Source organism: Grampus griseus, assembly GCF_964374135.1.
Source record: "Grampus griseus genome assembly, chromosome: 8".
NCBI classification, from domain to species: Eukaryota; Metazoa; Chordata; class Mammalia; order Artiodactyla; family Delphinidae; genus Grampus; species Grampus griseus.
Window position 1 is genome coordinate 84,067,283 of NC_139002.1, and position 16,558 is coordinate 84,083,840.

The window sequence follows — 16,558 nt, forward strand, 5'->3', positions numbered from 1 at the left end:
AATTCTCATGCACACATTGTCCACTTTGTAAGAGAATAGTATGAAAGAACGTTAGAGGTATAATCATATCTTCTTTCTGAGATATTTAAGGGTTAACTGAGAGGTCTATGGATGCATGCTGCCCTGAGCCAGGAGAGGGAATTAACTAGTCTTCAGTGACTGAGGAAATAATTGTAGAGAAAGTAAGGAGGAGGCAGAGCTGAGAGAAGGGGAGAAAAGAAGAATGAAAGACAATAACCTGACTTATTATGTACTTTGAGTTTGACATGCAGTCAAACATTCAGATAGAATATTCAGAAGGCAGTTAAAAATCTAGGCCCAGAAATTGCAGAATGATTGGAAACAGAAATTTGTTAGCAATCATTTATTTTACCCTCAAACGTTTATTGAATGCTTATTGTATGCCAGACACTGTTATGGACTGAATGTTGTGTCCCCCCTAAAATACTTGTTCTTTTCGCATGCAAAATACATTTAGTCCAACCCAAAAACCAATAGTGAACCTGTGAAACCAGGCAAGTTATGTGCTTCCATAATACAGTGGTGGGACAGGCATAGGAGAAACATTCCAAATCCAAGGGAGAAATCAGAAAGAAGGAATGGATGATGGATCCCAAGCAAGTCTAAAATTTAACAAAGCAAATTTCATTAGATCTTAAGGCCCAAGAATAAGTCTCTTTGGTTCAATCCTCTGCCCTCTAGGCCCACTGGGGTAGCAACATCATGCCTCTTCAGCTGGGTGGGGCACCCTTTTAAACTGAGGTGGGGGCAGCCTTATCCCTCAGGCCTGTACACTTCAGGCCTGTGGTGGGAGTGGCAGCCCTGATGATCTCTGAATCAGTTTTGCGGTCCTTATTCTCTTTTCTTTCTTTTTTTTTGTTTTTTTGATGTGGACCATTTTAAAAGTCTTTATTGATTTGTTACAATATTGCTTCTGTTTTATGTTTTGCTGTTTTTGGCCGCAAGGCATGTGGGATCTTAGCTCCCCAACCAGGGATCAAACCCACACCCTCTGCATTGGGAGGCGAAGACTTAACCTCTGGACTGCCAGGGAAGTCCCTTTTCTTGAAGGATAGCACATGTTTGAAACCAAATAGCTCTGTGATCTTGTTCTGTAAAGTCAAAGAATTCCTTAATACCATCTTGCCTTCTGTAGTCCCTTTAGTTCAAACTGGCCGCCTCTCTACTGGTATAATCTCATCTCTGTTCCTGGCTTCTGTGAGATAGCTGATTAAGCCTAAGAGTTGTACCTATGATCTCTTTATCAAATGATTATTCAGCCAAACCCTTAGTGTACTTTAAGGACAAGCTTTCTTATTTTTTGCAATATTGATAGGTTGACAATTTTTCAAATCTTAAAGTTCTGGTTCCTTTTTGCTTATCAGTTTCTTTAATTTGTCTCTTTCCTTTTGTATTTTACTATAAGCATTCAGGAGGAACCAAGCTGTTCAGAAATTTGCTTAGAAATCTCCTCAGCTAAATATTCAGTTTCGTCACTCACAAGTTGTACCTTCCACAAAACAGTAGAACACAGTTCAGCCAAGTTTTTTGCCACTTCATAACAAGGATCACCTTTCCCCAGTTTCGAATAATATGTTCCTCATTTCCTCATGAAACTTCAACAGAATCACACTTAACATCCATAATTGTAGCATGTACCTCAAAACTCATCAGCCTCTATCCGTTACCCAGTTCCAAAGCCACATTTCTATTTTTACGTATTTGATACAGCAGCATACCACTTTTCAATACCAAAATCCCCATCACCTTGGGCTACCATAACAAAATATCAGACACTGGGTGGCTTACACCACAGAAATTTATTTTTTCACAGTTCTTGAGGATGGGAAGTCCAAGATTAAGGTGCATGCTGATTCAGTTTCTAGTGATAGCTCTTTTTCTGACTTGTAGCTGTCCACCTTTTCACTGTGTGCTCACATGACTGCTCCTTTTTGCGTGTGTGAGGAGAGAGAGAGTGCTTGATCTCTAGTGTCTCTTCTTATAAAGACACTAATCCTATTGGATCATGGCCCCATCCTTATTACCTCATTTAACCTTAATTCCCTAAAGGCTTTATCTCCAAATACTATAATATTAAAGGGTTAGAGTTTCAACATAAGAATTTGCAAGGACATAAACATTCAGTCCATAGCAGGTGTTAATGATGAAAAGAGACTAAGACATAGTCCCTACCCTTAAGCATCTCACAGTGGAATCACTGAAATTTGAGAAGGCTTTTTTTTTTTTTTTTTTTTTTTTTTGCCATATGCGGGCCTCCCACTGCTGTGGCCTCTCCCGTTGCGGAGCACAGGCTCCAGACGCACAGGCTCAGTGGCCACTCCGCGGCATGTGGGATCTTCCCGGACCGGGGCACGAACCCGTGTCCCCTGCATCGGCAGGCGGACTTTCAACCACTGAGCCACCAGGGAAGCCCCTGAGAAGGCTTTTTTATCTAAATAAAGACATATGAAGAATTTTTATATAGATTTTTTTTTTAAGTTGAGACTTCTAAAACACTAGGAATAATGCTGGCAATGCTAGCAATGATACAAAGTCACATGCTTTTTGTTGTGTTGAATTTTGTAGTAAATGCAATATGGACATTCAGTTTGCAAGGAAGAAACATCTGTAGTTAATTAAATGGAAGAGGAGAGATGGGGGGAGTAGGGTAGACTGCTATTTCCTCTATTTCATTTCTTTCCTTTAATGTTGCAACTTCACTTCAGAGACGGTCTCTTGGATTGGATAGTCAATATCATATATGGATATTCCCAAAAGAGCTTTCTTTGTCTCAAGCACCAATCACTCTTCTAATCTGATGGTTTTAATACAAACACACTACTTCATGGAATAACAAATATTTAAGCTGTTTTTCCTTAAAAGAAAGATAGTACCCGTAATCGGCCCTTTGAGACTCCATAACTCACTCAATACTGCAAAATAAATATTTTTGAAATGCCTAACATTGGTGGGAGGTGTTCCTTTTAATATTGATATAAAAATGAGTTTGGGGTTGGTGGGGTGTGCATAGACCACCATCAGCTCTTTCTTATGGCACTTAGTTGCCTTATTATTTCTGTATTGCTTTTTGTTTTTTAAGTTTTTGTGTCAATTTATAGATAAAATATGAAGATTTAGTTCTCATTTAATACCACACATTCTCTTTATGTCTCTGTTTCTCCTTTCAGTATATTTAAGTTGTCTTCCCTGGTCAAGTCAGTTATTCATTGTTTACATTGTGTCAATTTATTCATTACAGTATTTAACATTCTATATTATATATGTATACCCTTTTTTGGTACACCAATTATTTTTTCTGAAGTTAATCATTGCCTCATTTTTTTCAACTGTATCAATTATTAGTTCATCTCCAAACTTTCCACTAAAGCCCTAAAACTCCCCCTTAATGTGTTTAAGCATCATCTCCCTAGACTTCTCCATCTTCTTCCAAATGGATTGCTTGCTCTGTAGGCTGTCTACATAGCTGTTATTCTGGTGCTTCCCTTCTTCATCCTAACAGTTGCCTTTGAGAATGAATGGAAGTAGAGGGTAAGTGTGAGATGATAAAGTTGGGTTTTTTTTAATTTTGTACGTCTGAAAATTTTACATTAGTTTGGTTGACTATAGAACACTAGGCTAGAAATAACTTCCCTCTGTAAAGTCCAGTGTTGCGTTTGCAAAGTTTGATGCCATTCATATTCCTGACCTGTCCCCACCCAACCGCTGGAAGCTTTTCAGATATTTTCTTTTGCCCCTCTTGTTCTAAAATGTCAGAATTATGTGCTTTGATGTAGGTCTATTTTCATTCACAGTTTGAGTACTCCATAGGATTTTAAATCTAAAATGTCATAATTTTCACTTCTGGAAATTTCTCTTAGGTTCTTTCTTTGATATTTTCCTCTGCTGTATTTTCTATTTTTCTGTCTAGAAGTGCTAAATCTAAAACTCTTAGAAGAAAACAAAGGTTTTCTTTGACCTTTGTTTTCTTTGATCTTGGATTAGGCAACAGTTTCTTAAATATAACACCAAAAGTACAAGCAACAAAAGAAAAAAAAACAGTAAATTGGGCTTCATCAAAATTAAAGTTTTACATCAGAAGACACTGCTGATAACACATATATATGGAATCTTAAAAATAAATAAATAGTCATGAAGAACCTAGGGGCAAGATGGGAATAAAGACACAGACCTACTAGAGAATGGACTTGAGGACACAGGGAGGGGGAAGTGTAAGCTGGGACAAAGTGAGAGAGTGGTAGTGTGTATATGGACATATATACACTACCAAATGTAAAATAGATAGCTAGTGGGAAGCAGTTGCATAGCACAGGGAGATCAGCTCCGTGCTTTGTGACCAGCTAGAAGGGTGGGATAGGGAGGGTGGGAGGGAGGGAGACGCAAAAGGGAAGAGATATGGGGATATATGTGTATGTATAACTGATTCACTTTGTTATAAAGCAGAAACTAACATACCATTGTAAAGCAATTATACTCCAATAAAAATGTTAAAAAAAAAAAGACACTGCTGAGAAAGTAAAAAAGTTTAATCACAGAATGTGAGAAAATATCTGTAAATCATGTACATGATAAGGGTCTAATACCCAGAATAAATAAAGAACTATCACAACTCATCAACATAAACAACCCAATTAAAAAATGGGCAAAGGACATATAGACATATTTCCAAGGAAGATATACAAATGACCAAGACTAGCACATGAAAAGATACTCAACATCATTAGTCATTAGTGAAATGCAAATCAAAACCACAATGAGATACCACTTCATACCCACTAGGATAGCTATTTTAAAAAAAAGAAAGAAAAAGTGTTAGAGAGGATGTGAAAAAATTGGAACCTGCAAACATCGTTGGTAAGAATATGAAATGGTGCAGCCACTGTGGAAAACATTTTTGTAGTTCCTCAAAAAGTTGAACAGAGCTCCCCTATGACCCAGCAGTTCTTCTCCTAGGTATGTACCCAAGAGAATTGGAAATATATGTTCACAGAAAAACTCATGCATGAATATTCATAGCCACTTTAGTCTTAATAGCCAAAAAGTGGGAACAATCCAGATGTCTACCAGTTGATGGATGGATAAACAAATGTGACATATCCATACAATGGAATATTATTCAGTCATAAAACGGAATGAAGTATTCATACATGCTACAACATAGATGAACCTTGAAAACACCATGCTAAGTGAAAGAAAGCAGACACAAAAGGCCATGTGTTATATAATTCTGTTTATATGAAATGTCCAGAATAGACTAAACCATAGGGACAGAAAGTAGATTAATGATTGCCAGGGACTAGGAGAAGGGGGAATGGGGAGTGACTGCTTAATGAGTATGCGGTTTCTTTTGGGAGTGATGAAAATGTTCTGAAAGTAGAAAGTGGTAATGTTTGCATAACTCTGAATATACTAAAAATCACTGAACTGTACACTTTAAAATGCTTAAAATGATGAATTTTGTTTTATGTGAATTTTATCTCAATTAAAAATACATATCTATATACGTATATATATTTATTTATATATATGAAAACCTTTATATATATATAATCTTATAAACCTTATATATATAACCTTTAGATGGATGTTACTAGAGTGTACTTTCTATACATATTTTGAACATTTTCATCCTTAGCTTTAGGAAATAAGCATCTGTTTTATCAATACTAAAATTAGAATCATTATAATTTTCACCTTACTTGTAACAGTTTTTAAAATAGTGAAATGTCCGCCCTAGGAGTAGATGACATATTTAATAAGATATATAAGGAAATGCTTACTTGTTTTTTGTTTACATATGTTAGCCATATTAATGAGGTCTCTAATATTTTAGGTCTAGTTCTTTAATACTATACACCTTAATGTTAGAACATTTCTATTCAAAATTGATATAGTTTAATCAATGAAAGAAAGTGTGGTATACATTTTAAAAATATACATTCCATCTCTTTTGCAAAAAAATTTTTTAATGTTTTTGTTGTTCAGTTTTGGATGACCTTGGTTAACACTATTAGTAAGTGTTCCTGAGATTGCAAAAAAGTTAACACAAATATTTATAGTAAACATTGCCTAATATTGGCAATAAAAAATGTGCAGCTCTGAGTAATAGTTAAGACAATTATTTGACTGAATTCTCATAATCGAACTTTTATTGAATGCTTAACATGTGGCAGGTACCATTCTCTGCATTTACATTTTTAACTCACTTATTACTTACAACAAACCAATGAAGTAAATACTATTATCTCCATTTTTTCCGTTAATCAGTGGAGGCATATAGAGGTGCTACTAGTGGTCAGCATAACCACAGACACAACTCTAATGTAAAGTCAAGATTTGAATCTAAACAGTCTGGTTGCAGAATTCAAATTCATAACTGCTGTGTTGGGTTGAACTATATGCCTCACAAATATTTGTTTCCATTGGAAAAATAAGTTACTTTATATTTTGTAAGAGATTAATGCTTTGCTAGGAATGATGTATTCAGAGTTTTAATGATACAACCAGTTTCTAATAGTGGCATATATTATAGAGTGAATCCACTTTGAGATCTTTTAGGAGGAGACTAAGGTATATGATGGTTACTGTATTTCTAGGTGATTAGTTGACATGATTCTAAGCATAAGTAAATTTGATCCTGAAAAGTAAAAGTCACAACTTGGACTAGTTTATGACGTGGCACAAGATTATGTTTACTATCCAAATGCCCCACATTATCTTTATGATTCTAGCTAATAAAAAACAAAATTATTGCTAGTGCTTTCCTACTGCAAAAAACATGTGTACCTTTTTCTTTGGATTATTTCTATAGTACCTCTTCACAAAACCATGTTTCTATATGTTTTCTTGTAGCCACTCAGTAGGTCACTCAGTAGTAGGTCAGCTTCCAAGAAAGAAAAGAAAAATTGGAATTCAATATCTCTTCATTTAATCAGAGATTTTAAATTCTATTTTCATTTTTAAAAGAAGATCATAGGCTTGCAGGTGCAAAACTAATGTGTGATATGGGCAAAATAAATGTCTTTATTCTTAGTTGTTACTTCACCCATTATTTCGGTGAATGAGTTTTTTGAATTCTAGAATTACAAACCAGTAAACAGATTACGCACATGCTTTATTTTTACCTTGTGGCAAACATAACAATAATTACATGTAATACATAAGTGCTAATTCTAGACTTTGCTTGAAGTGTATAAATTTTTCTAATGATCATAGCCTCTTGCAATAGCATTTGATTTTTGCTAGTATAAAAATTTGAGTATTTTCTTTAAATTCTAGTTCACTGGTAAAAATTTAAACTTCACATTTAATATTATGTAAACCCTCTTTCTCTGCTTTAGAAATATCTATATTGTCATGATTTTATGCTTGAATCAATTTGAAGGTGTCAATTTTTAATACATTGGAAAGTTCTAGTATTGCTAATATTATGATTTAAGAAAATTTTCACTTTTTTTTTTTTACCACAGTTGCTCAGTAATATGTCATTCTGTTTTCTTAGGAACTTCCTGCACCATTACTTGATGATAATTGTAAAAAAGAATGTGATGAAGACATATGTAATCATAAAACAGAATCTAACATTAAGATGAAAATAGCTTGGCGTTACCAGTTATTACCCAAGATGGAGGCAAGTCAATAAATTATTTCTAAAATTTGCAAATATATTTGTTTTCATTTTTCAGGATCTCTTGTGGTATACTTGTTATTCTTTAAATGTAATACAATGTATATTTGTTTATTTATTTATTTTTTGCGATACGCGGGCCTCTCACTGTTGTGGCCTCTCCTGTTGCGGAGCACAGGCTCTGGACGCGCAGGCTCAGCAGCCATGGCTCATGGGCCCAACCGCTCTGCGGTATGTGGGATCTTCCCGAACTGGGGCATGAACCCGTGTCCCCTGCATCAGCAGGCAGACTATCAACCACTGCGCCACCAGGGAAGCCCTGTATTTGTTTATTTAAATAATTAGTTATTTCATTTGTAAAGTATCTTATCAAGATGACTTTTTCCCAGTTTTATTCTGAAATAATTGACGTATGTCACTGTATAAGCTTAAGGTATACAGCATGGTGGTTTGATTTACATATATTGTGAAATGACTGCTAGAGTAGGTTCAGTTAACATCCATCATTTCGTATAGAGAAAATGAAAAGAAAAGAAGAAGAAAAAGAAATATTTCCCCTTGTGATGAGAATGCTAGGATTTACTCTCTTAACTTTCCTATATATTATTCAACAGTCTTAGCTATAGTCATCATCATGTACATTATATCCCTAGTACTTATTTACCTTATAACTGGAAGTTTGTAACTTTTAACCACCTTCCTCCAATTCTCCCTCCCACTACCCTCTGCCTCTGGTACCCAACGTCTAATCTGTTTTTTCTGTTAGTTAATTTCTGTTTTATTTTGTTTTGTTTTTAGATTACACATGTAAGTGAGATCATACATTATTTGTCTTTCTTTGTCTGACTTATTTCACTTAGCATAGTGCCACTAAGTTCCATCCTTGTTGCAAATGGCAAGATTTCCTCATTTTTTATGACTAAACAATATTCCACTGTATATATCTCACAACTTCTTTATTCATTTATCCATCAATTGACACTTTGTAAATAAAGCTGCTATGAACATAGGGTTGCAGATACCTTTTTGAGTTAGTGTTTTCATTTCCTTTGAATATATTCCCAGAAGTGGAGTTGCTAGATCATATGGTAGTTCTATTTTTAATTTTTTGAGGATCCTCCATACTACTTTCCATAATCACTGCACCAATTTACAATTCCACCAACATTGCACAAGGGTTCTCTTTTCTCCACATCCAGGCCAGCATTTGTTGTCTCTTATCTTTTCCATGATGGCTGTTCTAACAGGTGTGAGGTGATTATTTTAACAACTTAACATTGTGGTTTTAATTTGCATTTCTCTAATGACTAGTGTTGTTGAGTGTATTTTCATGTACCTGTTGGCCTTTTTAATTTTGTCTTTGGAAAAATGTTTATTCAGGTCCGTTGTCCATTTTTAAATTAGGTTAGTGGGTTTTTTTACTATTGAGTTATATGAGTTTTTAAATATATTTTGGATATTAACCCCTTATCAGATACATGTTTTGCAAAAAATTTTTCCCATTCCATAGGTTATCTTTTCACTTTATTGATGGTTTCTTTGGCTGTACAGAAGCTTTTTAATTTGATATAGACATACTTGTTTATTTTTTATTTTGTTGCATATGCCTTGGGTGTCATATCCCAAAACTTATTACCAAGACCCATGTCAAGGAGCTTTATTCCTGCGTTTTCTTCTAGGAGTTTCATGGTTGCAGGTCTTACATTTAAGTCTTCAATGCGTTTCAAGTTAATTTTTGTGAGTAGAGTAAGATAGGGGTCCAGTTTCATTCTTTTACATGTGAATATCTAATTATCCCAGCACCATTTATTGAAGAGAATGCCTTTTCTCTGTTGACTATTCTTGACTACCTTGTCAAACATTAGTTGACCATATATACTTGGGTTTATTTTTGGGTTTTCAAGTCTGTTCCATTGGTCTGTTTGTCTGTTTTTATGTCAGTATCATACTGTTTTGATTAATATAGCTTTATAGTATAGCTTGAACTCAGGAAGTATGATGCCTCCTGCCTTGTTCTTCTCTCTCAAAATTTCTTTGGCTTTTTGGGGTCTTTTGTGGCTTCATATAAATTTTACTAGTTTTTTTTTCTACCTCTGTAAAAAATGACATTAGAATCTTGATAGGGATTGTACTGAATCTATAAATGGCTTTTGGTAGTATTAACATTTTAACCATATTAATTCTCCCAACCCATGAACATGGAATACCTTTCCATTTATTTATGTCTTCTTCAATTTCTTTCATCAATGTCTTGTAGCTTTCAGACTAGAGATCTTTCACCTCCTTGGTTAAATTTACTCTTAAGTATTTTATTGTTTTTGATGCTATTGTAAATGGGATGATATTTCCTAAAAATAAAATTATGTTGTTTTTTTTTTTTTACCCAAATAGATTATTGCATTTCTTCCAAAATCTCCCTATAGAATCTTTTATTCTAGGGTTACAAGACAGAGTAAGTGAACTAATTAAGCCATTTCTATCTAATATAGTTGCCTGTAAATATTCAATATAAGTAGTGGTTCTTTGGAATTACTGTTTTTATTCCTGTACATTTCATTTTCAACCATTACATTTTCAAGCTGTCTGGTAACCTCTCCTATCTAGGATAAACTAAGAGACAGGATGTGAGGGGAAATTTTCTGAGAAGTCAAAACACATGTCAGTAAATCTGCCTACTAAATAAAGCTTATGAACTCTGCTCCTATTGAAGTCCCCTCCATTTGATGGTTTCCTTCATTCATTTTTCAGAACACTTTGAAGTCTACCAGACATTATCATACTGGTAGAAAAGTGGGGGAAATTCTATCTGAATAAGACAATTCCCATACTCCACACTTCTCTAGTCTTCTACATTGACATCAGTGTTACCTTTCCCAATTACAGAAATATGTTTATAACACCTCTTAACTGAAAATGCCTAATTTGGTTTCCTGTTTCCTGCCCCCTTCTAAATGCATGGCAGACTGTCAATCACATTACCTTCCTGCCAACCTTAGACATAGCCTTAGAATTCTCTGCAGAATGTCTGGGTGGTCACTACCAGTTAATAAGAATTAGAATGTGAGATGAAACCCATTATAAACCCACAATGTGAAATATAAACTTCTCAAGTTGTATACAAGATTTATACCACCTAATCCAAGCCTACCTTTTTAGTCTCTGTCCTGTGTGTATATAAAACACTATATTCACCCATCCTATGAGGACTGCTCTTTGTGAATTGCTTGTATTTCTGCTGGTGATGCTTTTCATTTTCTTATTCACCAACTCATCCTTCTCCAAGGGCAAATGATATGTAATTATCTAATTTCTTATATTTGTTTCCATAGCACCACATGCATTTTAAAGTACTTCTCTACATTGTTTTATAGTTAGTTGGTAGTATAATTCTTTTCTCCACCAGACAGAATTCTCTAGAGGACAGAGAGCTTGTTTTATTATATTTTCTGTTGTATCTCCAGCACCTGTGTTAATGCCATTTATTCATTCAGTCAGAAAATATTGATTAAGCATCAACTGTGTACCAAGTATAAAATGTGTTGTAATAGGTGGATATTAAGCAATGGTAAATTGTTCTAATTTAGGTGGGAAAGCTATTTGAATAATATCATTTTTAAGTGAGATTTATTTAAATGACTGTGAACAAACTACAAATAGGAGAGGGGTTATTTGCAACTCATAGTAGAATAAGGAATAGTCTACCAACTAAATTTTTGAAAACAGGAAAAAAAGTAAAAAGGAAACTTAGGTAGTCCTTAAACATACAAGAACAGATGCCAAATTTCAATTATAATAAAAGAAATGCAAATTAAAACTATACTGGCCTGCCATTTTTCTATTATTAGATTGTCAGTAATCTAAAATGTTTGGTAAGACACTAAATTAGCAAAGGTGGGAAGAAACTAGTACTCTCATACTTTGCTGGTAAAAATGTAAATAGGTACAGCTTCCGTGGAGGGTAATTTGGCAGTGTTCTTCAAAATTACAAAAACGTATACCCTTTGATTCTTTTGGAAATTTACGTCATGAATATATTTACTCAGATGTACAATGAATTATGTATGACCTACTTATGAGGCATTTTTTTTAATAATAAAAGATTGGAAATTAAATGTCCATCAGTAAGCAACTAGTTAAATAAATTACAGTATATGTGGACAGTAGAAAACCATACATTTGTCTTAAAAAGTGAAAGGAAGCTCTATGTAATCAGAATTTGTTACAGGCATAGCTTAGAATGGGATTGAAAACTGGGTACAAGAGACCAGAATAAATGTAGTTATTCTGCTTGGGAAAACGTGAGTTAATTTACAAAGATTAAAACAGACAAGCAATGTAGGGACTAGCACTTGAGAACCCTAATAGCAAAGAACTTCATGCCTTTAATCTGGCTGATTCATTTAAGTAACTGGGCTTAAGGGTGACTCTTTTGTAAAGAGTGACTGTATTTCTAATTTTTTCTACTGGTATGTTCTGAAAGTCATTAAGAACATAAGATCTAAGTTGAATTTAGCTTTTGTGTAAAGACAATATACCAATTCAATTTTAGATCATATAAAATACTTGTATCTTCCATTTCTTTTATTTTTACTCTTAGCTAGGTTTTGGTCTTTTCCTTGGTCACTAACATTCTTGAAGTGAAATTGTCAGTGAAAATGCAAGTGATTGAAACTTTAAACCTTTTTTTCTTGCTGCTTCTTATAAAATCTGTTTAAACTTGGGGAGAAAGTTCTTTGTTTCTTTATAGTTAATTGTCTCCTTCTATATTGTAATTACAGATGCCATTCCTGCCCCCTTTCACATATGAGTAAATACTGCTTGCTCTGTTTTTACTTTTAGAGTATGGTGTGCTTGCCGTTGTTATTATGGGGGTAAACTTCTCAGAGGTTACACATTAACACAAGCCTCAGTTTTCAAGGCTTACAGCTTCAGTGTTTTAAAAATTATGCTCTTACAATGATGTTCTCCAGACGACTTATTTTCCCATTTTCTTCAGGACTCCATTAAAATATCACTTTATCGGGAATGTCTTCCTTTGTCACTCTGTATAAAATGAAACCTCTCTCTCTTTCTCTCATCCCCTTTCACCACCATATTTCTCTTCAGGGTACTTGCCATTATCTAGCAGATAATATATCATCCATCTCCTCCTACTAGAGTGTGAACCAATGGGAGAAAAAAACTTTTACTATTTTGTTTTACTGGCATATGGTAGGTGCTCAATAGTTATTTGTTGAATACAGGAGTGAATGACATATAGTTTGTGAATTAAATGTGAGTTGAGTTGTATTAATTAATACACATAGATTAGCAGCTTATTTTGAATTTACAGTCAATGGTCGAATTTAAGTTTACTAGTATTTACAAGTAAGTTCTGTCAAGTTTAGAAAAGAGAATCATCTCTGGCTTCTTTGCTTTTCTTTGAAATGTCACTAGCATGTATATTTGCCTGTAACACAAATTTTATATATGATGATTTGCCAAGACTGAGTAGACTTTGAGGATCACTCTTCACTATCTACTTTATAAATCCAGACCTTACCTTGCCATTATCATCTTAAAAACAACAACAGTAAAACCCTGGTTTTCTGTATTTTACTTGGGACAAACTATAGTTAACACTATTATGAGTAAAGATTAAACAAGTCGTCCAAAACATAATGTAACAGAAAGGTATTCGGTTGATTATCAGAGATGCCTCTTAATTCAAGTCATCACCAGGTCCTTAAGAGTGTAGTCATATTCCCATTTAGGGAATGCAAAAAAGGATAAGAATATGTACACCTAAATAAATAACAGTAGCTCAGTAAAGCATAAAGTAGTGCTTCTTCCTCTTGGAGGCGTGTGTAGTTTTTAGAAGCCTACCTTCCCTCATCCTGTGATTTTGATTTTCTCTCCTACATGGCCATGCCTCCTTCTTTCCTATCCAATCATCAAACCCTATTCCCTCTTCACCCCAAGAATTCATAGCCTACAGCATATTCTGAGACTTAAGTTTTTCAATATTGTAGAGCTCTACTACCAAGGCCTACCATGGCTCCAGCAATTTATGACAGCATATTAGATCTTTATTATAGTAAATCCTCATTACACTTTGAATTTCCATCTTACTGGTTCAGCTACAACAGTCCTGTGATAGATGTGTGCATGTTGTAGATGACAACAAATACCATTTTTCCAATAAAGCAATGTAATTGCAAAGGATAGTGATGGATCTTCTGATTCTCTGGTGAATCATGACACAATAATAATAATTAATAATATTTATGTAGCACTTTATAATTTACAAAATATTCATTTCCAGTATTGCATTAGATTCTCACAACAGCCTAGTGAAATAGTTATTATTAGCTCTGATTTCTGGTGATTGAACTGAGGCTCAAAATGGTTTAGTAACCATTTGGGTTCTTGCTTTCTGTTAATGCCATGCTGAGAAACAAAAAATGATAACAATAATAAGAAAATGTCTTATTTAGACTGTTTATTTGTGGTGCAGCTTTTCTCTGAAATTTTTCTTTCTTTCTAACATACTTAAGTTGGGGGATGGTATTGTTTTGTTGCTCTGTGCTCCTCCTGAACCCCCATCAGAGTTCATTCTCCTTTGGCATAATAAATTTTTACTGAACCATTCTGTTTTGCTCTCTTCCACAGTTGACAAAGTTAAAGATTAGTTTATGAATGTGAAATAGAAGTTTTCATAATGTAAAACTAAAGCAACGTGTCTTATCAAACTGAGTAAATGGAATAGTTATTGCTGATAGTTTAATTTTTTTTAATGCATTTACTTCTTCAGGAAGTTGATAGGTTTTCATGGATTACCATTACTACTACTACTACTGCTACTACTACTATTATTATTATTATATTTAATGACCTTTTTTTAGAGGAAATATTTTAAGTCTTTGTTTTACAATTCTAAGCCTCAGAAGATTTCACAGCATTCCAGTTATCTGATGATATGTTAATGCTATGTGTGTTGGGTAGAAAAAAACTTACAAAATTGTTTTTCCTGTAAGAGTATATTTAATTTTCATTTTCATTTTTTATTGAAGCATTAAAGTTTCTCATCATTAATAAAATGGTTAGTGTCTACCTTGTGAATATATTAGTTGCCCTATCTAATCCTAATTTCTAAAAAATTAATAATTTAGTTTTAATAAGAAAAGCTTCCAAATTTATTTTTACATTTTGATTAATTATTTGTGTTCTATATGTAAACTGTCACAGCATGAAATCAATTTTCTGCCTTGATTCATCCCAAATCTGAGAGTTCTGTCACTTTAATATTATAATTAGGAACATTGATAGAGATGGCAACTTAAAAAGCATACTTTGCTTCTTGGCAATTTAGCATATTTCTCAAAGTGCATAGGATTTCAAGAACCTTCAGTCCACTAATAAATTTATTAACTCAAACTTAAAAGAAGCGAAAAGTCTCTCTTTCTTTCTCTCTCCCCATGGCCAGTCCGCCAAAATAGATTATTCATGCTTATTTGATTCAGGTAGGCTTTTGCAAGCTTCCCTACTAGGCCTGGGAATGTGGTACATTGAGGCCTTTTCAGAGGCTTCTGACATAGACCAAGCTTTTATTGCATGGTGTTTTATTATTACCAAATCCTAGTCTCCACCCAGTTTGTAGGCACTCTGCTTATTCTTTTGAATCAGAAAAGGTTATCACCTACCTTAATCCATGCAGCAGTGTGGATTAAGGACACCAGTGTGCCCCAGGATTCTCAAAGAGGATCCTGGAAACTTCTTGTTTCTTCTTTTTTGCTGTCTTTACTAAATTCTATTGGGCCTTAGGGGGATTTGCATCTGAAATGGGCAACCTGGTGTTTTTCTCAATGAAGACATCAGATCAAAGTTCAGTTAGTCAAGGCCTTTCTAAAACATTAAGGGGGTTTGGACTTACACAATAAAAAGATGAGCTCTAGCAGAGATTGCAGTAAAAACATTCTGAACTATAATCCGGATAAAGAATAGATTATAGGCCAAAGAACAGACCTTGTTTAAATTGCTTTAGACTAATAACTTTACATTTAAAAACTTTACATCCTATTTTTAAGAGACAAATTTTAATGTGACATAATGTATTTGTCAGTACTTTTCGTGGCAAATAGATAAATCATGTTTTTGAAACCATACTTCTGTTTATATTGTATTGAAAAGATTAGATTAAGCCAACTGATAGGTCTCTTTCATTAATGAAAATAAAACCTTACTGTTTATTAATGAAAATAAACAGTACCTTATTTTCTAGATAAAATAGCCATTTTATCTAGAAAATAAATGTCAAACCCTCGGATTCTGAATCTGAGAATAATGTGTCTATTAGACTTTAATTTTTTAATTCTCTATTACTATATAATTTGATGTTTGTAGGCATTTAAGAATATGAATTCTTGAAGTCTTAAAATGCAAATATCTAGTGTCAAACAAATGTCTCTTCTCTAAATTTCAAAGTTGTCAGTTACTTAGTAAAATAAGTTAAGAACCTACTGTGTATAATTCTTTAGTTTCTGTAAAGATTATCTAGTTTTGTCGAATGTTCTGAAACTTGTCTGTTTTGTAGCATTCAAGACAGTGGAAGTTAAGTAAATTTAGATCAGAGACTTTATTAGAAACTATTGCCAGATGGAATCTGTTACTAGTTCAACTTTGGATAGAGGTATATTTGGATAGAGGTATATTTGAATAGAGATATATTTCTAATGTGCTGAATGAAAGAAATCAGCCAGAGTCTGTTCAAAGCAATGTAATAATAATGTTATATTACTGAGCTTCAACTATCCTATGTAATTAAATTCAGCATCAATAGTTATTAGAGTTTCTTATAAGAAAGATAATTGGTTGGAGAAATTGTTAGTAGAGGGCACAAAAGAGGAATTATCAATGAACTAATGAATATGCCAG

General features: G+C 33.8%; 1 protein-coding gene across 2 annotated transcripts in view; it reads left to right on the plus strand.

Annotated features, from left to right (window-relative positions):
• Positions 1–16,558, plus strand: part of ELP4 (elongator acetyltransferase complex subunit 4) — a 242,907-nt gene that overhangs the window by 53,448 nt on the left and 172,901 nt on the right. For both annotated transcript variants that reach the window (XR_014297090.1, XM_082660252.1), the window contains exon 4: positions 7,520–7,648. Coding sequence is in view for 1 of the 2 variants with exons in the window: in XM_082660252.1 (XP_082516378.1) it covers positions 7,520–7,648 (129 nt within the window). In the remaining variant the exon portion in view is untranslated. The remainder of the gene's footprint in view (positions 1–7,519; positions 7,649–16,558) is intronic.